At 45.4% G+C, this 26534-nt stretch overlaps 1 protein-coding gene across 1 annotated transcript in view; it reads right to left on the reverse strand.

Moving 5' to 3' along the window:
* Nucleotides 1-26534, reverse strand: part of LOC144141271 (lysosomal acid lipase/cholesteryl ester hydrolase-like) — a 61880-nt gene that overhangs the window by 19204 nt on the left and 16142 nt on the right. The window contains exons 4-6 of the mRNA XM_077672848.1: nucleotides 22883-23033; nucleotides 15207-15299; nucleotides 13516-13668 (exon numbers count right to left, since the gene is read on the reverse strand). Of these exons, the coding sequence (XP_077528974.1) occupies nucleotides 13516-13668; nucleotides 15207-15299; nucleotides 22883-23033 (397 nt within the window). The remainder of the gene's footprint in view (nucleotides 1-13515; nucleotides 13669-15206; nucleotides 15300-22882; nucleotides 23034-26534) is intronic.

Genomic DNA, 26534 nt, shown 5'->3' on the forward strand with positions numbered 1-26534 from the left:
GCGTGACTCAAACGTCTACAGCCTGTCATGAGCGGGTCAACTGGCGGGGAACCCTCTTATGCTACCTTGGCATCAAGGCTGCCAGAACCGAGGCCCTCGCTAAGCTTTCGCACAATAATAAGGTTTGGAAATGAGGGGCTCGTTAGGATATACAGAAAGAAATGCCGGCAGTCTACAAGGCCAAAGAAGTCATAGGGGAATGGTTAGACAAGTTTTTACCGTTAGTGACGTTACATTATTTTTTTATTAATACGTGAGAAAGAAAGAAAGAAAAACACGCGCCCAGAGTGGGGACCGAACCCACGCCTTTCGATTAGATCTCGAATGACTTACCAATTCGGCTATCTGGGCGACTGTGTTCTCCTTCACTTTCTGGGGTATTTATATTTACCACAACTGTATCTGACGCTCGAGGGTGGTAGCCAGCGCCACTCAGACTACACGGGGAGAAGGGGACCTTCTTTTCAACCCCCGGGGCGTGACTCAAACGTCTACAGCCTGTCATGAGTGGGTCAACTGGCGGGGAACCCTCTTATGCTACCTTGGCATCAAGGCTGCCAGAACCGAGGCCCTCGCTAAGCTTTCGCACGATAATAAGGTTTGGAAATGAGGGGCTCGTTAGGAAATACAGAAAGAAATGCCGGCAGTCTACAAGGCCAAAGAAGGCATAGGGGAATGGTTAGACAAGTTTTTACCGTTAGTGACGTTACATTATTTTTTTATTAATACGTGAGAAAGAAAGAAAGAAAAACACGCGCCCAGAGTGGGGACCGAATCCACGCCTTTCCATTAGATCTCGAATGCCTTACCAATTCGGCTATCTGGGCAACTGTGTTCTCCTTCACTTTCTGGGGTATTTATATTTACCACAACTGTATCTGACGCTCGAGGGTGGTAGCCAGCGCCACTCAGACTACACGGGGAGAAGGGGACCTTCTTTTCAACCCCCGGGGCGTGACTCAAACGTCTACAGCCTGTCATGAGCGGGTCAACTGGCGGGGAACCCTCTTATGCTACCTTGGCATCAAGGCTGCCAGAACCGAGGCCCTCGCAAAGCTTACGCACGATAATAAGGTTTGGAAATGAGGGGCTCCTTAGGAAATACAGAAAGAAATGCCGGCAGTCTACAAGGCCAAAGAAGGCATAGGGGAATGGTTAGACAAGTTTTTACCGTTAGTGACGTTACATTATTTTTTTATTAATACGTGAGAAAGAAAGAAAGAAAAACACGCACCCAGAGTGGGGACCGAACCCACGCCTTTCGATTAGATCTCGAATGCCTTACCAATTCGGCTGTCTGGGCGACTGTGTTCTCCTTCACTTTCTGGGGTATTTATATTTACCACAACTCTATCTGACGCTCGAGGGTGGTAGCCAGCGCCACTCAGACTACACGGGGAGAAGGGGACCTTCTTTTCAACCCCCGGGGCGTGACTCAAACGTCTACAGCCTGTCATGAGCGGGTCAACTGGCGGGGAACCCTCTTATGCTACCTTGGCATCAAGGCTGCCAGAACCGAGGCCCTCGCTAAGCTTTCGCACAATAATAAGGTTTGGAAATGAGGGGCTCGTTCGGAAATACAGAAAGAAATGCCGGCAGTCTACAAGGCCAAAGAAGGCATAGGGGAATGGTTAGACAAGTGTTTACCGTTAGTGATGTTACATTATTTTTTTATTAATACGTGAGAGAGAAAGAAAGAAAAACACGCGCCCAGAGTGGGGACCGAACCCACGCCTTTCGATTAGATCTCGAATGCCTTACCAATTCGGCTATCTGGGCGACTGTGTTCTCCTTCACTTTCTGGGGTATTTATATTTACCACAACTGTATCTGACGCTCGAGGGTGGTAGCCAGTGCCACTCAGACTACACGGGGAGAAGGGGACCTTATTTTCAACCCCAGGGGCGTGACTCAAACGTCTACAGCCTGTCATGAGCGGGTCAACTGGCGGGGAACCCTCTTATGCTACCTTGGCATCAAGGCTGCCAAAACCGAGGCCCTCGCTAAGCTTTCGCACGATAATAAGGTTTGGAAATGAGGGGCTCGTTAGGAAATACAGAAAGAAATGCCGGCAGTCTACAAGGCCAAAGAAGGCATAGGGGAATGGTTAGGCAAGTTTTTACCGTTAGTGACGTTACATTATTTTTTTATTAATACGTGAGAAAGAAAGAAAGAAAAACACGCGCCCAGAGGGGGGACCGAACTCACGCCTTTCGATTAGATCTCGAATGCCTTACCAATTCGGCTATCTGGGCGACTGTGTTCTCCTTCACTTTCTGGGGTATTTATATTTACCACAACTGTATCTGACGCTCGAGGGTGGTAGCCAGCGCCACTCAGACTACACGGGGAGAAGGGGACCTTTTTTTCAACCCCCGGGGCGTGACTCAAACGTCTACAGCCTGTCATGAGCGGGTCGCCCAGATAGCCGAATTGGTAAGGCATTCGAGATCTAATCGAAAGGCGTGGGTTCGGTCCCCACTCTGGGCGCGTGTTTTTCTTTCTTTCTTTCTCACGTATAAATAAAAAAATAATGTAACGTCACTAACGGTAAAAACTTGTCTAACCATTCCCCTATGCCTTCTTTGGCCTTGTAGACTGCCGGCATTTCTTTCTGTATTTCCTATCGAGCCCCTCATTTCCAAACCTTATTATCGTGCGAAAGCTTAGCGAGGGCCTCGGTTCTGGCAGCCTTGATGCCAAGGTAGCATAAGAGGGTTCCCCACCAGTTGACCCGCTCATGACAGGCTGTAGACGTTTGAGTCACGCCCCGGGGGTTGAAAAGAAGGTTCTCCCCGTGTAGTCTGAGTGGCGCTGGCTACCACCCTCGAGCGTCAGATACAGTTGTGGTAAATATAAATACCCCAGAAAGTGAAGGAGAACACAGTCGCCCAGATAGCCGAATTGGTAAGGCATTCGAGATCTAATCGAAAGGCGTGGGTTCGGACCCCACTCTGGGCGCGTGTTTTTCTTTCTTTCTTTCTCACGTATTAATAAAAAAATAATGTAACGTCACTAACGGTAAAAACTTGTCTAACCATTCCCCTATGCCTTCTTTGGCCTTGTAGACTGCCGGCATTTCTTTCTGTATTTCCTAACGAGCCCCTCATATATATATATATAAATATATATATTGTCACGGGACCAGTGGACAATGCCCCATGGCGGCATAGCTCGGCATCGAAGAGGACGTGGAAGAGGTCGCGTGCAGACTCAGCGGACTCGGCCATGGCCGCTTGTAAATACTGTACATAGATCGTTCCACCCCATTACATCGTTCGTCTCATCCATGTCCTGCCGCCGCGTAACATTTTGGTGGAGCGTGCGGGGTACAGTCCCATCCCGGCCCCGAGCTTCACCTCGCCTCGACTCATGCAGCCGTCTCACCCTGGCTTTTGGAAAGCGTCGGCCCGCCCCAGCCTTGGTGAGCCATGGGCGCGACCATTCCCCAGTCCCGTGTCCCCAGCCCATGCCCCGCCGAGACCAGACGAACTGACCAGCCACGACCAGACGTAGAGCCGACGAAGTTCCCCCGCCCAGATCTCCGGCGCTTCTCCGAGGGCTTTGGATGCTGCCTCGTGGGGTCGGCGGTGGTCACAGCTGTTCCGGGGCCGGTGCTTACCACGACCATCACCATCATATGCGGCGACCAGGATTCACTGTATATACTCATCCCATAGCGTCCTCACCGCAGCTATCGACGTCAAAACTTTAGGGCTGTGCGACGACATTATCGAACTCGCACTGGTTGCTACCGAAGGATTCTCCGCGACAGGAAAGGCCTTGCCCCGAAGAAAAATTGAGATACTGGTGCAACAGCTTGTGGACCAAAAGCTGCGTGGAGCTACCCGGTTGAGAAGCCCCAATAACAAAGGTGATCGTCGTACATGCACATATAACCATACAGCCCCGTCTTCTGCAATTGCGCTCAACCTATCAGCAACCGCGTGCGCTACTGCGGCAGGCACTCGAGCACTGCTAAGATAAGGTCGAGCAGCCGACCCGGACCCTCGCAGGTGAAAGGAATCAACGGCACCGCCTTCGAGTCGTATCCCTATGGCCTCGACCGGGACGGTCGTCTTTGCCCGGGGTGGTAGTGTCACGGGACCAGTGGACAATGCCCCATTCCGGCATAGCTCGGCATCGAAGAGGACGTAGAAGAGGGCGCGTGCAGACTCAGCGGACTCGGCCATGGCCGCTTGTAAATACTGTAAATAGATCGTTCCACCCCATTACATCGTTCGTCTCATCCATGTCCTGCCACCGCGTACCAATATATATATATATATATATATATATATGTATATATATATATGTATAGCGAATCAGAATAGGAAATGAAGGGCTCGTTGAAAATACTACAGAAATAACAGTTGCCAATCAAGAAAAACCACAGAAAAAAGGGGGAGATGTGGTAGGTCATTGAAACAGATAAAGAATTTGGAAAGAAAGAAAGAAAGCGGAGAAAAAATGCGGATCCCCTGCGGTTCAGATGGGAAAAAAATGCGGTTCGGATCCCACCTGGCGAGCATTTTTTCTCCACTTTCTGTCTTTCTTTTCAAATTATTTATCCGTTTCAATGACCCACCACATCTAACCCTTTGCTTTCCGTGGTTTTTCTTAACGGCCAACTCTTATTTCTCTGTTATATATATATAAATATATATATATATATATATATATATATATATATATATATATATATTTATTTTCTTAACTGCCAACTCTTATTTCTGTGTTATATATATATATATATATATATATATATATCAAAAAGTAGAGTCCGACGCAAGTCTCAAAAAACAAAAACAAACATGTTTACTAACGTTTCGACTGGTGGTCCAGTCTTCATCGGAGTAACATTTACAGTACACTGCAGAACGCTTTTATAGGTGCGTGTGGAGAGAGGAGGAAGTTGCGCTACAGTGCGCCCTCTTTGAAAGGAATCATACGTCATCATTCAGCAAAACAAGAAAAAACGCAAGACATACACATGAGAGGGAATGCACTGCCCTCCCTCTTTTTTGGGAGAAAAGGTGCGCTACAATGCGCCCTGTTTAAAAGTAGTTTTTGGCAAGTGGTACAACAAAGAGAAAAGAAAAATGCCAAGGGGCGTCTAGGAAGGAGGTAAATTGGCGCCTCTCCTCATAGGAATTAACAGAAGAAGCGGGGGCGGGGAAGAGAAAGGAGTAAAGGCGGCAGAACGAGATAAGGAAGTGGGGAACGCGCGTCAGCACGTCATCGCTTTTCGTCTTAGGAATGTGTCAACAGAAGAAGCGGGGTGAAAGCGGCAGAACGAGATAAGGAACTGGGGAGCACGCGTCAGCGCGCCTTCGCTTTTCGTCTTAGGAATGTGTCACGTGAAGCCGGCGCTATGTGGCTAAGCCGGCGCTAAGAGGCTAATTGAGTGAACCTGGAGGGATAAAGCCGGCGCTGGTATGCCTAAAAAGAGGATTGGTCACGCAAGAAGCGAACGGAAGAAAGGCGAGTAATTATTGTGGCAAACACGTCAACGCGCCTACGCCTTCGTTCAGCCCAGAGGATGCGGTTTTGAACTTAAATATGAGATATGATTCGCGAACTTCGCGTGCGTGGTTGCTGTTGAAATTGGATTCAATTATTGTTACCTTCAAATTATTAAATGAATGACCCGGGATTCCGACGTGACGGGACAGAGGAAGGTTAGGAAGAGACTTGGCGTGTGCCCTATGATTGTTGAACCTTAATCTAAAAGCGTTCGCCGTCTGGCCAATATATTGCAGGTGGCAGGTATTGCACTCGAGCAGGTAAACTACGTTGGCGCTGTCACAGTTAAAATTTCCCTTCAGTTTTACAGAGAAGTGCGAGGCGGTGCTAGAGGCGCTTTTTGTTTTCGTCATGTGGGGGCATACCTGACAACGAGGCTTGTTGCAGGGCCCACAACCGGTCACTGGTGAATGGCTGAGCCTCGAAGATGTCAGAATGTCACGCAGGTTTTTGTTTCGCCTATAGACAACACGTGGTGGTTCGGAAAATATAGATGCTAGTCGAGGACTTTGATTTAATATGTTGTGATGCTTTCGAAGTATGCCAGAAACATTCGGCACAGATGCGGAGTGAGTGAGAACTAGGTTACTTGAAGGGCGTCGGTCGGCTGGCTTCCTGGAGTTAAGGAGTTCATTGCGGCTCAGCGCTCCTGCTCGGTGAATGGAATCGTCAATTAATTGGAGCGGGTACTTTTGTTTGAGCAGATCGTTTTTTAGTCCCTCACAGTTGGAAAGAAAATCTGTTTCCTTGGAGCATATCGGGCGGAAGCGGTGCGCTTGACTGTAGGGTATGCCCGTTTTCCAGTGCTTAATGTGACTACTTTGAAAATGCAAATATTGATGGGAGTCCGTCGGTTTTCGGTAAAGGGTGGTCTCTAATTTGTTCTGCGAGACAGATACCGTCACGTCGAGGAAGTTGATGCTGGTAGCGGAAAACTGGTGTGAGAAAGAAATGTTAGGGTGGACCGCGTTAAACTCGGCTATAAATCTTAGGAGATTGGATTCTCCGTGTGGCCAAATCAGAAAGACATCATCGATGAAGCGCTTGTAAAAAATGGCTTCAAGTCGATGCTTGCAAGAAACTCCTCCTCGAGGACTGCCATGAAAATATTTGCATAATTTGGCCCTATCCTTGTGCCCATGGATGTACCACTGACTTGAACATAGTGTTTACCATTGAACTCGAAATTGTTTAGCTCAAGAATCAATCTCAGTAATAAGGCCAATGTGGAATTCTCGACGGGTTAAGGCTCCCGTGATTCACTGTAAGCGTGGATCACCGCTTGTATTCCATCAGAGTGGGGAATATTGGTATATAGTGACGTGACGTCCATGGTGACAAGCAGACAGCCACTGGGAATCTCAAGGTCTAATATTTCAGAGAGAAAGTGGTTGGTATCTCGTATGTATGAAGGAAAGTTAGGGGGAATTTTGTTGATTAAGTTGTCGACATAGAGGGAAATATTTTCGGTAGCCGTGCCTATGCCAGATACGATTGGGCGACCAGGGACATGTGCCTTGTGAATTTTGGGCAAAAGGTAGAACCTGCCTGCTATTGGGCTGAGTGGTATCAGAGAACGCACCGTCGTTTTGTCTATTTCTTTGGCCTCCAGTAGTGCTTCGAGGTTTTCCTTGACAATTTCTTTCTATTCAAAAGTTGGATCAGATTGAAGAATTTTGTAAAAGAATGTGTCGGATAATTGTCGGTCTGCTTCTTTGATGTAATCATCTCGATTCATTATCACTATTGCTCCACCTTTATCAGCGGGCTTGATTACAATTTCGTGGCGACATGCCAACTTCTCAAGTGATTCTTTCTCTTTAATTGAAAGGTTGGGTCTAAAAGGCGTCTGCTTTTTATAGGCTTCAAGCACGTCATGTTGTACTGCTCTAGATCTAGACATTTATCGCGCTGAGTCGGTGGCGTCCAGTGCTTGGAGCTGGGTAAAGAGCCGGCATTGTCCGTGTTAGGGCGCCCGTGAAAGAATTCACGCAATCTCATGTTGCGAGCGAAATTGTCTAAATCTTTAAGAAGCTGGAATTCGCTGAAACCTCCCGTTGCTGGACAAAAACTTAACCCTTTGGATAGTGTGCGAACTTCGATCTCTGTCAGCACAACACTGGACAAGTTCACTAAATTACTGGTGGGGAAGTCACTCTTCTCGGTCATTTTAGAGGATGATGGCATAGGAGGGGGTAATTCAAATTGCTTCGGAGGAGCGACCATGTCGCGAGACATTTTTTTAGACTTCATCGTGGCCATTGAAGACTTTTTCTTGAGTTCAAAGACAGCTAGAGAATCAGATTCATGTTTGGTGAGAAGAGGCACCAAAGTCGATTCTTGCTCATGCACAGATTTAACTTCCGATTTGTAGTGATCTAAAACAATACTGGTTAATTCTAGAGATGCAGAAGTTAGGATATATATATATATATATATATGTACAGAAAATAAGAGTTCGGAGTCAAGAAAACCTCGGAAAGCAAAGGGGAGGATGTGGTATGTAATTGAAACAGATAAAGAATTGGGAAAGAAAGTGAAGAAAAAATGCCTGCCAGGTGGGATCCGAACCCACGACCTCCAGAATACCGGTCTGGTGCGATAACCACTAGGCTACCGGTGGGCGATTTTCCCCTTCACTTTCTGGGGTATTCATGTTTAGGTATTTTCGTTTCCTTTGCTTGGGGGTTGTAGCCACCGCCACTCGAGCACCACTCGTCGGAGTGGCGCTCGCTACCATCCCCAGCACAGGAAACAAAAATACCTAAACATAAATACCCCAGAAAGTGAAGGGGAAAATCGGCCACCGGTAGCGTAGTGGTTATCGCACAAGACCGGTATTCTGGAGGTCGTGGGTTCGGATCCCACCTGGCGGGCATTTTTTCTTCACTTTCTTTCTTTCTTTGCAAATTCTTTATCTGTTTCACTGACCTACCAAATCCTCCCCTTTGTTTTCCGAGGTTTTCTTGACTGCCAACCCGTATTTTCTGTGTTATTTTCAACGAGCCTCTCATTTCCTATTCTGATTCGCTACATGCATAGCGAGGGCCGTTGTTCTGGCAGTCTTGGTGCCATAGGAAGCTCAAGAGGGTTCAACGCTGGTCGACCACTCTCGACATGTCGTAGATACTCGAGTCACGGCCCGGGGGTTAAAAAGAAGGTCCACTTCACCCCGAGAAGTCATAGTGGCGCTGGCTACCACCCCCAAGCACAGGAAAAAAATTACATTGACATAAATACCCCAGAAAGTGAAGGGGAAAATCGCCCCGCCCGTAGCGTAGTGGTTATCGCACTAGACCGGTATTCTGGAGGTCGTGGGCTCGGATCCCACCTGGCAGGCATTTTTTCTTCACTTTCTTTCTGTCCATATTCTTTATCTGTTTCAATGACCTGCCACATTCTCCCCTTTGCTTTCCGGGGTTTTCTTGACTGCCAACTCTTATTTTCTCTGTTATTTTCAACGCGCCTCTCATTTGCTATTCTGATTCGCTACGTGCATAGCGAGGGCCTCTGTTCTGGCAGTCTTGGTGCCATAGGAAGCTTAAGAGGGTTCAACGCTGGTCGACCACTCTCGACATGTCGTAGACACTCGAGTGGCGGCCCGGGGGTAAAAAGAAGGTCCCCTTCACCCCGTGTAGTCCGAGTGGCGCTGGCTACCACCCCCAAGCACAGGAAACAAAAATACCTAAATATAAATACCCCAGAAAGTGAAGAGGAAAATTGCCCCGCCGGTACCGTAGTGGTTATCGCACCAGACCGGTATTCTGGAGGTCGTCGGTTCGGATCCCACGTGGCGGGCATTTTTTCTTCACTTTTTGTCTTTCTTTCCAAATTCTTTATCTGTTTCAATGACCTACCACATCATCCCCTTTGCTTTCCAAGGTTTTCTTGACTGCCAACCCTTATTTTCTGTCTTATGTCACGGAGCCCCTCATTTCCCAGTTTCTGATTCGCTATATATATATATATATATATATATATATATATATATATATATATATATATATATATATATATATATATATATATATATATATATATATATATATATACAGAAATAAGGGTTGGCAGTCGAGAAAACCTCGGAAAGCAAAGGGGAGGATGTGGTAGATTATTGAAACAGATTAAGAATTTGGAAAGAAAGAAAGAAAGTGAAGAAAAAATGCCCGCCAGGTGGGATCCGAACCCACGACCTCTAGAATACCGGTCTGGTGCGATAACCACTACGCTACCGCCGGGGCGATTTTCCCGTTCACTTTCTGGGGTATTTATGTTAGGTAGATTTGTTTCCTGTGCTTGGGAATTTCTTTTGGGAATCTTCTTAATCTGTTTCAATAATCTACCACATCCTCCCCTTTGCTTTCCGTGGTTTTCTCGACTGCCAACCCTTATTTCTGTGTTATTTTCAACGAGCCCCTCATTTCCTATTCTGATTCGCTACATGCATAGCGAGGGCCTCTGTTCTGGCAGTCTTGTTGCCAAAGGGAGCTTAAGAGGGTTCAAAGCTGGTCGACCACTCTGGACATGTCGTAGACACTCGAGTCACGACCCGGGGGTTAGAAAGAAGGTCCCCTTCACCCTGATTAGTCCGAATGGCGCTGGCTACCACCCCCAAGCACAGGAAACAAATCTACCTAACATAAATACCCCAGAAAGTGAACGGGAAAATCGCCCCGCCGGTAGCGTAGTGGTTATCGCACCAGACCGGTATTCTGGAGGTCGTGGGTTCGGATCCCACCTGGCGGGCATTTTTTCTTCACTTTCTTTCTTTCTTTCCAAATTCTTAATCTGTTTCAATAATCTACCACATCCTCCCCTTTGCTTTCCGAGGTTTTCTCGACTGCCAACCCTTATTTCTGTGTTATTTTCAACGAGCCCCTCATTTCCTATATATATATATATATCCTTTTTGCGTAAAACAGATTTGTTGTCTCCCCCAGCAGATCAGATAAGCGAACGGATAGCGTCCAGCCAATCCGACAGCTTCAAAAGAAGCTCTCTAGCTGCCGATAAGCGGCGACAGGTGAGATAAACGTTAGATTGCATTTTTAATTGTTCTTCTTCAACTTTTAATCAAGACAACGATACAAACATGTCCTTGGCTCAATGTTCGCGGCTGAAAACTCCAAGCACTTACAAGGGGAGGAGCAACAAGCCAGCAAATCGACTACTGACAGCTCTGTGTGCCAGGTGGCCTCATCCTAGAATATGTCATTTCGCTGACGCTTGATGGTGACCTTTGTTTCCAGTAAGCGCATTTGGAGGATGCGATTTTTACATGGCGAACTGCTGCATTTTTGTTACTGTGTGCGGGCGGTGGTTGCCATGACAAAAAAGTATATATTGTCTAGTTTCTCTCAGAAGTCAATTCTGTTAAGACATAAAACTCTGTTGGGTCCTACCTGAACAGCTTTATAAGTAAACAGAATTCACTCTTGATTTCATAAAATCCTTCATAAGCTGTCCGAAGATTCATGCGGAAAAGCTATCTTATGGCTGCAATGAAAGTACAGTGGCATTCAGAAGTAAACTTAGTCGAACGCCTCATGCAGCTCGTTCTGCTAACATGCAGCATCTAGCACGTCCACGAATGTATCAAAAGCGCCAACGTAGCCGCTCTAACAGTCTATCGGCGAATACTGTGTCTACAAAATTGTACCTCAAGGAGATTCGTCAGTGCGCCCATCCGCCGTAACAAGCTAGTGTCCGGCTGATCAGTGAAAATTCAACTGTGGGTCACCAACCCATGAACATTAAAAAGGCTCAATGACTCCCGCGTTTCAATGAGCCGTTTTGTGCAATGAAGTTCTTAGTGTCCACCTCTTAGCGACCATAGACATATGAAAGCCTATGTAAATATGCCTCGGATGGAGTTAGGGAACATAGGGATGCTCATGACGAGGGCGGGAGTGCGTCAGATATACTCACACACCCTCAACCACTAGACCGACGCTAAAGGACCATGAGGAAAATTTCCCTCATGTGCGATGACAGAAGAAGAATAACAACAACACGAAGCATAACGGTAAGTCATTCAATAGAATACCACACGAGCACCTACTAATTACATTTTGTGCGCTACGTCTGCCACCTGATGTCTTAAACTTGATCGCCTAATTTCTCCGTAACCGGTTTCAGTTTGCTAGCATTAGGAATGTGGAAACTAACTGGCCTCCGGTAACGTCCGGGGTGCCATCGGGATCTGTGCTCAGCCCGATTTTATTACTGACACATGCCAAAGACCCCCCTAATTTATCATGCATCATTCTCAACTTCGCAGGCGTTTTTTTAGCTCACTTCAAAATAAAACTAACATATCTCAACAAATAGGTCTAGGAATGACCTCGAAAAACTATAAAACTGGTTTAGCCGCTGCCTTATGACCCTGAATCATGATAAATACTTTTCTTTTAGCGCTCAAAAAAACTGCTGAAATATTTCTAATAAATCGGTGCGTATACCAGTGGAAACTGATTTTGATTGATTGTGGGGTTTAACGCGCCGACGCAACGCAGGCGATGAGGCGCGCCGTAGTGGAGGGCTCCGGACTAATTTTGACCACCTGGGGATCTTTATCGTGGGCCGAAATCTCGTACACACGGGCGTTTTTGCTTTTCGCCTCCATCAGAAAAGCGGCCGCCGCGGCGGGAATCGAACCCGCGACCTCGTGCTCAGCAGCGCAACACCTTAGCCACTGAGCCACCGCGGCGGGTACCAGTGGAAACAAGTTTATAGATACCTTGGTGGAACACTAACAACTTATCTGTCCTGCCCCAACCGTGTCAGTCATTTTATTTTACTGTCTCACTTATCATCAGGATTTCTAAAAGTCACCTACTTCACTCACCGCACCACGTGAGACTTCTGCGTCACCAACCACTCATACCGTTTACTCTTGAATTGCATCACTTATCTGGAGCCCTCCCCAAGTTTATTTGGCTAGCACTACCAAAGAAGTGCGAAATTATGCTGCTGGCTTCGTTCATTCCTCTAATTCATATAATATCAGTGTGTCCTTTTTAAAAAATGAAGGTGGTCGGTAAAGTACTTCCCTCTAACACAGAATTGCTACACTAAACCTTTGCGCGCAATTTTGCCACAGTTCACTTCGCCAAACATCTTATATAACTCCCTTCGCTCGCATGGCCCCCTTACAAGCCACCCACTTCGTCTGGCGTCCTCGTTGTGTCACCACAACCATTTCTGCACCATTTTTTTGCCGCTTTCTCTCAGATTGGGCTGACCTTGGAAACGGCATTGTATCAATGACCTGTGCATCACTATTTATTCAAAGTGTATTGATGTCCCAGCTATGTTGACAATTTGTAAAACTTTTGCCCGTCTTTCTACAACCCACCCCACACGTAACATCCGCAGTCGGGTATCTAAGAAAATAAAGTAAAGTGAACATCATCTAGACGCCTCAATCGTGAACAGGATGTAGAGTTAAGACAACGGGAGCCGGAAGCTGAACTTCTCAAGGGTCAGAAAACATAAAACACTTTAGCCATTAACACTCGTAGGGAGTTTAAAGTGTCTTGTGAATTTTTTCTAGTGCCGGTAGATTCATCAATCCTTCGCGCGAACCACATGCCTTAGCGGTGACGTCCAGCGCTATAGTAGGTGTTGGGCATGCCTAATCACCATTTTTTTCTTTTTACGTGAACTTCCTACACTTGTTAAGGCGTTCAACTTTGACGCCCTTTCCCAAGCCTCCGCAGTGGGCAGAATCCCACCATCTGTCGTTCATTCAACATTGACCAAACACGAAGCCTTGTAGCCTTTCTATAACAGCCGCTCGTAGTAATATCCCCAGCTTGCAAACTGAATCGTAAAAAGTTCGGTTGAGGTGATACGGATGACACAGATCTTTTCATTTACTTTGTACTTTGGGATGCTGAGCATTTAGCTCCGTAATTGAGCCTGGGGGCCAACATAACCTCCGACTCCAAATATTATTAAAAGACACAGCATGAAGGTAACACTTACCGTGTTCAGCTGGTTAGCATTGTATCCAAATACAATTCCTAAAGGTAAGTAGCAGACGGTACGTAATGGTGAGTTGCACACAGTGGCAATCAGGTCCCTTTGAAGAGGACTGGACACAAGTAGTGCTCCGTGGGTAAAAATGTCGTTCGCAGTCTGCATTAAACACAGTTTCGAGTAATACAGGCATGAAGAGGAATACACTGCTTATATTACTTCACATAATAGACGCTCTGAAGCCGATGTAAATACCAAGCAACAGTATATACTATGCAAACCTAAATTCTAAATGAAGGTAGCAACTCCGCATCAAATACCGTAATATTTCAATCGTGAGCAACAAAAGTCAAGACAAAGCATTACGCTGAATCAACGGATGAAACGCCTAAGCTTAAAATTTGTTTTTAATGCGTGGAAAATGCAGTTTCACTACATTGCAAGCTGCAGAAGCCTACCTTGTAATGTCTCAGCTGCACAGCGCACCCTACACTGCACCGTTTCCTTTTTGTCTCATTTGCAAGACTCTGTTCCCCTGCCTAAAATCGACTCGATGACATTGCGCTGCATAGCGTACAGCCTTGACCCTCATGCACCATTTGCATTTGCATTAGCATTAGCCAATGCCGCCATGCTATGAAATAACATTGCCAATGTCGCCCCCGGCTGGGCTGATGTCACAATCTCCGCATGCGGTTTGTTGGTCTCTTGTTCTGTCACTCGCTGTCTCTCTTCGAATCGATAATGAGATTTTTGGACGCCAGCATCAGTTTCTCAAGCAATAATATATCCGCCCACATGTCTTTCGCCACCAATATCACTGCCCACTTTTCAAAGTGTTCAACGTACAAAGTCAGGCTTTCCCTAGGAAACAAATACCAGACTATTAGTGCCAGAGTTTCAGCCCCAGTTTTTCGATGCACCTTCTGACGTTTCCCACATATTGCTATTTCAGAATTGATTTCGGCTTCTCTCCCGAAACCTTACAGCAGTTGCTGAATAAGGCAAAATGCGTGAGTGGTGAGCGTGGAATTCAATAGCATTTGCCACCGTGAAATACCGCATTAAAACATGTACAGTAGTTTTATGCCAGCAATGATATTCCAACACTTCGTCTAAGACAAACCAAATAGTGTCTTCCTCATTGCCTATTACCCTACGTTCGTGCACTAGCAATAAAAATGCAGCAAGTCCAAATGCGGTGATTTGTGCGGCCTGTTCATACTAACCACTATCAGCACCAAAAGCCGCAGTATTTCACTATCACTGGGGGGCGATTTCTCGATCACTGGTCCAAAAATGTGTCATCCGAACATACTTTTTCCCGCAGATCTTTTTTTTATTTAATCTGGTATCAACTTCTCTTTCTTCTGTTTTTTTGCCATATGGGTTACCATGGGAGTGTATAGAGCTGTTTCTAAGTCTGACCTTGGTTAATAAAAAAAATTGAGTAACACAACTGAGACTTTTGTTATGTTGGTTTTTTTCTGCTTTACTTGGGCATGGTACATGTACATATACATTTCCGTACATGTACATTTGAATTATGAATGTCCTACCGAGGTAACCGGGATTGCCATTGGCACAACTGACAGTCTGTTTGTTGCCTGAGCTACAATCTTCCCGTGGCGTGCAACAGTGCATTTCATACAATGCAATGTGTTTCATATAACGTATTGCTTTCGTAGTTGACTTACCGTTATCACTTCGGCGATGGGAACAGCGAGGCGGACGGGTGATGTGAAGTGCGTAAGGTTTGCCACGGCAGCGTATCCAACGAAAAGGCTTACCTACAATTGTGAAGTACTTCTAAGAATATGGACATGTGCGCGCGAGCAGAATACCGGAAGATATTATCGCAAAACTTACATTCATACATTCCGCGCACTTCATTGCTCATTTTAGCACCGTAGCTAGTACAGGCTGAGCCTTTTCCGTCTTCCGTGCAAAAAACATCGAAGCCTCAAGAAAACGTGGTTAGGGATATCCCGGGAATCGAAACGGGGACCTCTATGCCGTGAAACCGGCAACCTAACCACTGTGCCACCCCAAAGTACAGAGGAGTACGGAGTTAGCGGCTGCGCAGAATAACATCTGAAGAAAATTCGAAACGAAAAAAAAAACGCTCCCCGTGGTCGCAATCAAACTTGGGTTCCCGCGTTATGAAACCGGCGTCTATTCGATTGAACTATCATCCCATTCTGGGCGCACAGAATTTCATTTGAGTTCCTAGCAAGGGCGTTGGCTTTGGACGCCGAGGCGAGTTCTAGCGTTGTGCTAACATGATCCACTTTGGGAGAGATGTGAAAGCCTGCGGACGAGACGATCCTGGCCTGCCAGTCATAAGGAACTTGCAGTGGCAAGTCAGGAAATACATGTGAGGTGAAACCGCGGGGCTCCGAAGAAGGGAGAGGGGCTACCGGCTCTGCTGTTTCTCCAGTCTCGCACCACTAGTGCAAGCTGCTTCAGTTTTTTTATTTGTCATTTATTCTTCTTTGTGAGCCTAACACCTAATTTCAAAAACTCCAAGTGCGAGTCGGGGTATTATATCGACGGTCGTAAAATTTTGACGGTACGTGATGCAGTGCAAGGGCTTTTTAAAGGCAGTGCAAGCCTATACAAGAGCTTTAATGAACAACCACTCAGATCGCCGAAATAGCCTTTGTAGCTCAAATGCCTTTTTTTGTTTTATTTAAAGAGACGCAACAGCTTCGAAACAAGTAAAACGGGTGCTTGATCTGGTGCTGCCCCTTAAACGCATGTTTAATTCCCGGCCACTGCGGCTGCTTTCCAAATGAAGGCAAAAAGCAAGAACGCCCATGTGCTGAGATTTCGACGCCAGGTGAAAATCATCAAGTGCTCAAAATAAAATCCGGAGTTATCCGCCTGGGCGCGCCTCTTAGCCAGGTATAGGTTCGGAGCATAAACCCCCGAAAGTTTGAAACCGGGCGCGAGCAATATATACCTTTCATAAACCATTCGGGACCTGCCCAAGAGGCTGCTGTTACCAAAAACTAATCTGTAATGTGTTCAGTTAGACAGATGGATTGATTGTTGGGATTACCGCGCTGGCGCTGCCGTTGGGCTATGAACGGCGCCGTATTGCAGGGCTCTGGAATAATTTTTGCCATCTGGGGATTTTTAACGTGCACCGAAACCTGAACAGACGGGGGTTTTTGTCCTTCGACATCACAGAAAAGCAGTCACTGCAGTCGGATTTAACCCGCACCCTTGGGCTCAGCAGCACAACGCCTTAGCCACTGAGCCACCTCAGGTGGTTTACAAGGGTTAAGGCTTGGGCGAGTTGGTGCATGATTACAAAAGGGGAACAGCGCAAACTCAGACAAAACACAAAAAGTGTTTTGTCTGAGTTTGCGCTGTTCCCCTTTTGTAATCAGGTGGTTTAGTACGAGACGATTCGCAGATATTTGTAACAAGTGGATAGTTTTTGGCTTTATTTATTTATTTATTTCAAAATAACCCTCAAGGTCTTTTGCTGGAGGGTATTACATAGGGTGTTCACTACTATCACAATGGTAAAACGATAAATCATAATGTAATTAAAACAAAACACAAAAGCAAAAAGCAAAAAGGGCAAAATAAATGACAGTGCATGACGTAAAAAAGGAAACACTCGCAGAGAAGACACACAGAAAAAATGTCGTGAAAGCACTATGCGAAATTTATACGTCGTCCCAGGGACGTTTACTAGCGTGCGGAAAGAAAGATAAGCAAGAAAAAGAAATGGAAAACAAATTTACAAATGAGGCAATAAAATGGTGTTAGGTTTGCATATTTCTGTTTAGACTATTTGTAAATTTCGAGACATTTGATTCGACGACAACGTGGGATGGCAGATTATCCCATTCAATCGTGGTTTGGGGTATGAATGATTGAGCAAATGCGAGGGAACGACACGTGAAGCGTCTGACTTTGTGTGGAAGATCAGGGCGCGGGAAGATGGCTGAAGGTTCACTCATGAAATCAATATGAAGAGACACATGATAGCAAATTTTGTGGAATAGTGTTAAACGAGATACACAATGACGATAAGATAAGGCTTCAAGCTCTGCGCGATTTTTTAATTCTGTTACGCCGGTGTGACGTGAATAATCCGAACATATGAAGCGTGCAGCAAGGTTTTGTAGGGCTTCCAAATCAGCTATTAGATATGCTTGATGAGGATCATATATCTGCTGCAGCATAACCTATTTTAGGACGTATTAGTGTTGTGTATGGCAATTTACGTAAGTGTGCAGAAGCATATTTGAGGTTGTGTTTCAGAAAGCCTAGATAACGGTTTGCAGATGCCAGAATGTAGATAATGTGATCATTCCACGTCAGGTTAGGGGTTAGGTGAACGCCAAGATATTTGTAGGAGGAAACGTTTTCCACACGATTGTTGTTTAAGATGTACGATATTGATGGGCTGGGTGCGTGATTAGTAAAGGACATTAATTTTGTTTTAGCAAGGTTTAGAGGCATTAGCCAGGTGGAACACCATGCATGTACGGTATTTAGGTAGAATTGAAGAATGTCATGATCACAGTTAGAATGAATATTACGATATATTACGCAGTCGTCTGCAAATAGTCTCATATTAGATTTACGCCGTCTGGTAGGTCATTAAAATAAATTAGAAAACGCAGACGCCCAAGTACGCTTCCCTGCGGTACATGAAATTTTACGGGGACTAGAGATGAATTGTGATAGTTAACTGATGTAAATTGCAACCTGATAGAATTTCTTTTATCCATGAGACAACAGTAGAGTCAATGTTCAGTTTAGTGAGCTTGTGAATGAGCCGACGATGAGGGACACGGTCAAATGCTTTTGAAAAATCTAGGAAGATGGCATCTACTTTGACTCCTGCATTTATAGCTGAATGTATGTCGTGAATTAAGCCAGCGAGCTGTGTGTCAACGGAATAGGTTCTGCGAAAACCGTGCTCATGCTTAAATAGGAAGTTATTCTCTTCGGCGTATTTAATGACTTGTGATTGTATGACGTGTTCAAACAATTCACAAATGGTACTTGTTAAAGAAATGGGTCAATAGGTAAGGGGCGAGGAACGAACACCTGACTTGAAGAATGGTAACACCTTGGCCACTTTCCAATCTCGGGGTATTACGCCTTTTGATAGTGACTGCGAAAACAGTGCCGACAGCAGTGGGAAAATACTTGGTGCCAAACTTTTTAGAATTGTTTTATTTAGGGCAGTATTGTTTGCTGAAGAACAAATCTTGAGATTAGTAAGGAGAGAATGAATTCTAGAATCAGTAATTATTATTTCTGACATAGAAGAGGCAATACGAGTGGTGATGGTGGCCAAGGGTTCAGAAGATTCACGCGTGAAAACCACAATATGTTTCGTTGAGATGTTTGGAACAATCTGATTCAGTTACTGCTGTGCCGTTCTGATAAGTAAGGACGATGTCAGGAATATGTTTTGGATTAATGACATGCCAGAAGCCCAGAGAGTTTGTCGTGAACATAGATGATAGGTCATGTTTATAGAATTGTCTGTGGGTGCTTTTGAGTAATCTTTGGTATTCGTTGTCAAATGCTTTGTAGCGTTTCCAGGATCGAGATGGTTTATTTTTGTTAGCTTCCCTGAACAATCTTTTTTCTCGTTATTTAGGCAGCGAAGTTTCTGTGAATACCACGGAGCAGTGCTATCGGATGATATGGAAATCACCGGGATTTATTTATCTATGAGATTAGCAAGTGTGCGTTTAAGTAACAGCCAGTTTTCTTCTACTTTGCGCAATAAATTGGCGCTCAGAAATTCTCCTCCGAAAGGCGTTAGTTAATTCTTAAAGCGATCAAAGTTAGCTCTTTTGTAGCACCCTATCTGCTTGCTGATAATTTGCATTTAGGAATAAGGCGACCGGTTAGCACATCATGATAGGATAAACCATCGATATGAGTTATTTTGGTGCATATATCTGGATTGTTAGTTGGGATCAAGTCAAAAATATTTGAAGAATGTGTAGACCTTCTTGTTGGGCATGATAATAATTGGGTCAGGCTGAAATCATGGCAACAATGGACGAACGAATTGGACTCAGACTGCGCACTGTGGGTTGATAGTGTGGCCCATGTTATGTCTGGAAAATAAAGTCACCAAAAACGACTACACTAGAATGTGGAAATTTAGCGCAGGTTCAGAAAAAGTGTGCTGGAATTCTGGTGTGAACTCATGAGTCAAGTCACGTGGGCGATAAAATACACCAACAATGACGTTACGTGATGGGAATTGGATACAAGTTGCTACGCATTCAAGGAAAGTGTTAATAACCACTGGCATTACAAGATAATGTGCTTTAATTGCAAGGAGAACGCCGCCACCCCGACGATTTTGCCAATCACAACAAAATATGTTAAAACCCGATTCACAAAAAATGTGTATTCATTAACCAAGTTTCGTTTAATTAGGTTTCAGTTAGTGCTATTATTGTTGCGGATGTTAAGTCGATTAAAGAAGGAAGTGAGACATTTTTTTAAAATAACACTCCCAATTTTGGTTTATAAAAAGCGACAACCTTTCTCAGCACTAAATTGACCAGTTGGTGATTGGTGTGCTATTGTAGGACAAGATGAAATAAGCTTGGTGGATTGCACTTGTTCGAAACAAAGGCGCGTGTAATGTATTTTTTGTGATTTAGTTTACTCCCTAGCAAAATACGTGTGATGGAATGCACGTTGCAATATCTCCTCTTCAACCATCCTTGCCTTTCAACCAGAAAATTACACCATCTTCCCGTAGGGGAACCCTGAGTAGTATGCAAAGCAGCCATGGGGTCGATTCAAGTGCCCATTAGTTTTCATTACTTTTCAGTTCGTCGTTTTCGTTGGGTTGAGGTACGTAGCTACCGTTATATTTGTAGTTTGGTTTCCATGGTAACTACCACACTTTACACTTACCGGAACAACGAAATGGGAAATTGCGTTGAGCCCATGCCTGTTTCGCATAATACTCAGGGTTCCCCTACGGGAAGATGGTGTAATTTTAATAGATGCGACGGGGACATCGGGGCTATGTCCCTCCCTTGTCGTTGTTGCGCCGTCCACAACCCCACTCCGCATGCTCGGCTTGCTGTACGCCTGGTGGTGTCTTACCCTGTAATGGCTCCTGGGCCGACAGTGTTACCCGTGTTATCCGGGGCCGGCCCGAGATGAGCCGAGCATGCGCAGTGGGGATGTGGACGGCGCCACAACAAGGGAGGGACATAGCCCCGACCATGAGATGCTGGAGCGACAACGTTGCCGGTGTCTTCCTGGGCCGGCACGAGACGAGCACGCTTCCCTTAAAGGGCTCCTGGAGCGGCAGTGTTACCTGTGTCTTCCTGGGCCGGCGGATGGATGGATGATGAACGATAGAGCCGAGAGCAAGAGATGCTTTGCATCCAAAAAATGAGCGGCTACCTTTGAGCACCATTTAAATCTTCATATATTTGAAACGCACCCGATGAACCGAATCGACAGAGACACAAGGTAGCTATACACATATCGTGGATCCTGTAACGAATAAAACCGCACGCTACGTTAGTTTGGACCCCTTATAAGCAACTAATAAACAGCCAAGAAACTATTCAGATACTCTGTAGCCTGCCAGGGGAACAATCACATCGTTATTTCAGACACCGTAAATGTGTCTACGTCTTTCTAGGCTTTCATTCTGGGAGGGAAGTGTGGCACGTTCCCTTCGAGTGGATAAGTTGAACATTTACAGCTTGGGCAAGAAACAATGCACTGCTCAGGTCGTGCCTTGCAAGAGAGGACTCAAGAGCATAGCCGAAAGTCTTCGAAGGTACTCGAAACAGCGTCACATTTTAATTCTCTGTTTCAGTGTAAGTGCGCTGTAAGTGCGCTGATGAAATCTTCCACAAAGCTTTCCTTGTCTACAGATGCACTCCAAATCACATGACATCATGTTCCTGATTTCTGCGATGTTCCTTGATGAAATGGAACCGGCAGTGCCATTTTTGCTATGGCATATTCTACGGTATTTTGATTATTTTTACTGCTCAATGCTTCTCCCTTCTTTTGATAGCAGCATAAAGCTCCTGTTTGCTTAACATATGACAGAAATGGTCTGCATACCAAAACGCGATTTACGGGAAAGTATGATTGGTACGCTTCTTACCTAAGCTTGTTTTGTTGCGCTGCCTGAAAAAAATAATATTCTTTTCGACTGAAAAGAATCCCCTCCACGCGAGGAGTGAAATTTTCAAACCTCCAAAAATTATGGCTTTTGTGAGTAATTGTTTCGATTTCGAATGTGTGTGCGGCATAAGCCATTTTGACAAGATCAAAATCTTCCGGATGAATATTGATGTTTCCACGCTAGTTAAGGCAGCATGAAGGAGTTATGTCTGAAAGATAAATATTTCATAAAAAGAGGGATTCTTTTCTGAGATTCTGAGTGACTGCGTGACTGAGTGACAGCGTGACTGAGTCACGGCATGACTCAGTGACTCAGGGCTGTATCCAAGACGGCTGAGCCCACAATTACCTTTTCAAATCTACTTTCCTTCTAAAAACTTCGGTGGAAATCTTACTCTGTAAATACTTATGAGTGTTGTCATTGAACAGTTCCTAACGCGCCAAATAATTTTGCTATGACCAGTTTATACTCATCCCTCGTGTAACAATTGAATATTCATCTAAAAACTGTACTTGCTGCCATCAGCGTGATGCCTAACGATGGTTTTTGAGATTGTTTCGTGCGCCAAACTGTCCGTAACTTGGAGCTCCTGACAAAGACGTTTTTAGTTTTACCTAAGTTGTGTCGTCCGCATTGACTCAAATGCTCGTTTTCTGCATTCCGAAAAGGAGCAAAATAGTTGCCGATGCCTCAATATGAACTCTACTCCTTTCTTATGTGATGGGAACATGAATCCCAATGTTCACATCGACAATTGACATCGTAGCCTGAAAGGCGAACGCGATTTTAGAAGCGAAAGCATCTATTTTTTAACGTGCAAATTGAAATACATAAATCACTTCGCACAAAACTTCCACTTCCCTTAAAATTACATTACGTAACACTAGAATAAACGAATCCGATCAGAAATGTCTTGTTCTCGTTAGTTGAGAAAAACGCACTCAACGACGAAAAACTACATACAAAAAACGCAAAGCATCTCGTTTCTGGAAATAATTGCAATTCAGAAAAATAACTAAGTATTTTAGACTAAACCCTCGTTCTGCCTCATACAAAGCCATTATAATAAGTGTTGAAAACTAAGACTTTTCTCAATATTTTCTAGCGTTGTCAGTGGACGTTCGCAAACAGGTTTCGCTTACTGTTTTATGTAAAAATATTACATTTTATCGAAAATTGTACAGATTATAATTTTCCACTTGCCTTATCGTTGTACTCCGTGCACATGGAAAGGAAGACGAGAGAAACTGTAAATCCTTCTGAAAACCCGACCAAGCCCAGCTTGCTGAAGCCAGTCTTGTTAAGGATATAATCCACAGAAGCCGGCATGTCGAACCTTCCCATTTCATCGAAACTGTAAAAAAGATTGGTGAGAGCGTGAATAATTTCTGCTCATTGTAGCCGCACCCGCGACACTTGTGCCCGGAAAATTTGAATAACAAAACGCGCATTAAAAAGACACATTGTACATAACACGCACCAAAATACAAACGTCATGAATAAACCTTTAAATTAAAATGGCTATCCGCTTAGGCCGTGCCAAAACATTGCTTGGGGCAATTAGGTCTGCAGATGGGATTTAAGAAAGAAACCTTTACGTCTCCCCCTGACGACACATATAAGAATTATTTGCTGTTATACCGTGTTTTGGTCTGCTTGTTCGCTTTATTATTCGTCTTATGGCTCTCCTGACTGCATTTTTGGGCATCTTCTTTGGATTTTTCGCACAGTGGCATGCTAAACCGCAGTTAGTCCTCACAGAAAGCTGGAGTACTTTTTCACCTACAAACACTAGCCATCAAAAGACGCAGCGCGAATGACTTCGACCGGCCGATTGACCACACTTCCCGCCACTGCTCCTCCAGAATCACCAATCTGCGTGGCTGAGATAGACATGCTTTTCTGACGTGCCGTGACGCCGCATCCCTACTGGCTGCCCCGTCACGTTCCCAAAAAAATGCACGCGCTAGGCACACTTTTGAAGCGACGATTTCTAGTCATCACAGGTGCCGTCCTTTCGCCGAAACGCCCTGCAGAAAAAGCCAACTTTACACAATGGGTTTCACAAAACGATGATGATGATGGTGGCGGTGTATGATGATGATGATGATGATGGTGGTGGTGGTGACCAAAGGAACGTCGAACAATTCAAGAAAGAAGCTCTTTCCGTTGTCGGAATTGAACCCGAGCTCGTCACGTCATGAAACAGCCGTATATAAGATTGCGCCATCGCGACATTCTGGAAGCAGTTTGGATTTCCGACATTTACTTTGATTGAGTTTACATGGAAGAAAGTTTCGCGTTTTACCCAGCGTTCTCTTAAGAAGGGGTTTGTAGTTTTGTGAATTCATTGATTGTGTGGTTTCTCTTGTGTGGAGATCTCAGAATTAATTTTCCCAACCTGGGAATCTTTAACGTGTGCCGAAGTGTCAACAGGTGGGTGTTTTCGCTTTTCACCTTCAACTGAAGAGCAGCCACCATGGCAGGGATAACGCCCCTGCCCTTCAGATCAACAGCATAGCGTCTTAGCCACTGAAGCAATTTTTATTTCAGCCCGAGCCGTGGTGAAGCCGTGACATCCGTGTAGCATGTTCATCTCGCATCCCAGAGACCCGCCTCGGCGTTCCACCCACACCAATTTGGACCTAATTTACTCTTAAAAGCCAGCCCTTGCTTTGTTACATGAACGACTGTGCAGAGATTGTCAATAGAAATTTTTTCCGACCTGTTTTGATTCGTTCCGGCTTTTACGGTTTCCACTCCATTCGACAATAGCGACGCCGGATGAATCGAATATAGAGGCAGAAGGTGGTTCCGCATAATTATGTTTCAGCATCATCATCCCCATTACCAGCCTGCCTACGCCCACTGCACGGCAAAGGCCTCTTCCATTACTCGCCAACTACCCCGGTCTTGCGCTCACTGCGACCAATTTATCCCAGCAAACGTCTTGATATCACCTGCCCACCTAACTTTCTGCCGCCGCCTGCCACGCTTGCCTTCTTTAGGGATCCACTCTGTTACCCTTAACGACCAACTGTTAGCTTGCCTTGCCCACGTTCATTTCTTTTAAATGCAGAGCATTTCAGTAACTTACGATGTCACCCGCGTTGACGTCCATAGTCGTAGTCCGCACCCCTCCCCCTACACTATATAAAAAAAATACTATCCGGTGCCTGGTTTCGATCCCTCGACCCTGCGGGCGGAACGCAATGTACATGGTGCTCTACCCACTGCGCCACATAGCCGACACAGAATGGGAGGCTACGAACGCGTCTTATATCCTTGACTCATTCAAACTACGTCAAGAAGCTGCTGATACAACGCATTCACTACCACCAACTCCCCAAACACTAAACGTTAACGCAATACACCCACCCCCTATGCGACGCATTTACTCGAGTCCCCCTCGCGGGGAGATGGGCCCAATTTTTTTACTTCTAATATTTTCTTGTTTGTTTGTTGATTATATGTAGTGACCCATAATCTTATGTCCTTCTAAGATGCCCTTCTAATATGTCCTTGTGCGTATGTTGATTATGTGTACTAACGAAAAATACTTGTGCTTCCTAGTGCCCACACATATCGCACCTCCATTGAGTGTGGACAAGGCTAAAAATGAACTTTTCGAGGGATTAAGCTAGCTCTAACTTGAAGTGGCACTTTTCAAGCGCCGCTAACACTTATGCCAGCTATTCAATAATTAGCACTTACCTAAAATTAATGGGGCACATCATATTTTTGGTTTAATATTGCGAGCAAATTTAATGGGAAATCATGCAAGATAGCAAAGTTCCTCATAAAATACCGTAGATATTTTGTAGAAACCCCAAAACGCGTTTTCGGTCTATTATGACTATCAATGCGCAATCATGCTTTAAGAACCCACAGACAATCAATTAGCTATTTGTTTCAGTGTGAGGAGCGATTATTCTGGTCATTTTCACCATACCATCTATGTAGCTTAACGCCAATAACTTAACCATCGCATTTATTACCAGGCGAAGAAGTTCTCACTATACTGCTCCACTAGAAGAAATAACACCTCAGGGTCACATTTATCTAGCATGTACTCCTTCTCTTCCGCGGGGCGCTTATCCACAGCAGAGCTAAGATATTTCTGATAAGTAATGCGTGCCTCGAAGCCAGCCTTCTAGAGCTATTGTTCTTATTGTCAGTCTTTTCCTTGTCAGGCCGCGTCCACAGGATCACAGGTGTCCATCTCTGTTTTCGAGGACACGACAGTTTTGTGTATGAACACGTAGAGTTACGGACCCCGTCAACTTCGGCGTTAACCATGAGATGATGATGATGATGATTAGTGGATCTCCCTTTAAATCGGGATGTCGGTTCTCAGTAACCGACTTGCGTGTTTGATACCACTTGCTTGCCCCACTCTTAGCTACCCTAATAGATTTGCCACCGCCATCTCCCCCTTACCCATGTTTTAAACTCTCATCGCTCCCTCTCCCCTTTTAGATGCGATGCTGAGAAGAGCATCTCTTGCCGGCTGCCCTGTCCTGCGTCCGTCGTCGTCGTCCGCGTCCGCACAGCTGCGTCTCTCCTCCGCTCACCCCCTCGCCTCTCTCCGATAGCGAACACTCTCGCCCAACATCTGCAGGCGCATGGCGCAGCGCACTCTCACTCCGCCGGTGGGCGGCGCTGCGTGCGGTGCGCATGTGCAGTACTCTCTCTCTCCGCGGTCTCCTCTCCTTCGGGTGCGCTGCGCATATAAGCGGAGTGGTCTCTCAGTCGACGGTCGCCCGCGCTTGCGCTTGCGCTTGCTCTCTCGCAGTACCGACGATTGCTTGAAGCGACGGTTCCTTTAATAAAGCCTCCGTCTAAACGACAACAA

The sequence above is a fragment of the Haemaphysalis longicornis genome, unplaced genomic scaffold (genome assembly GCF_048455015.1).
Source record: "Haemaphysalis longicornis isolate Haplotype H1 unplaced genomic scaffold, Haemaphysalis longicornis Haplotype H1 scaffold_6, whole genome shotgun sequence".
Classification (NCBI taxonomy): Eukaryota; Metazoa; Arthropoda; class Arachnida; order Ixodida; family Ixodidae; genus Haemaphysalis; species Haemaphysalis longicornis.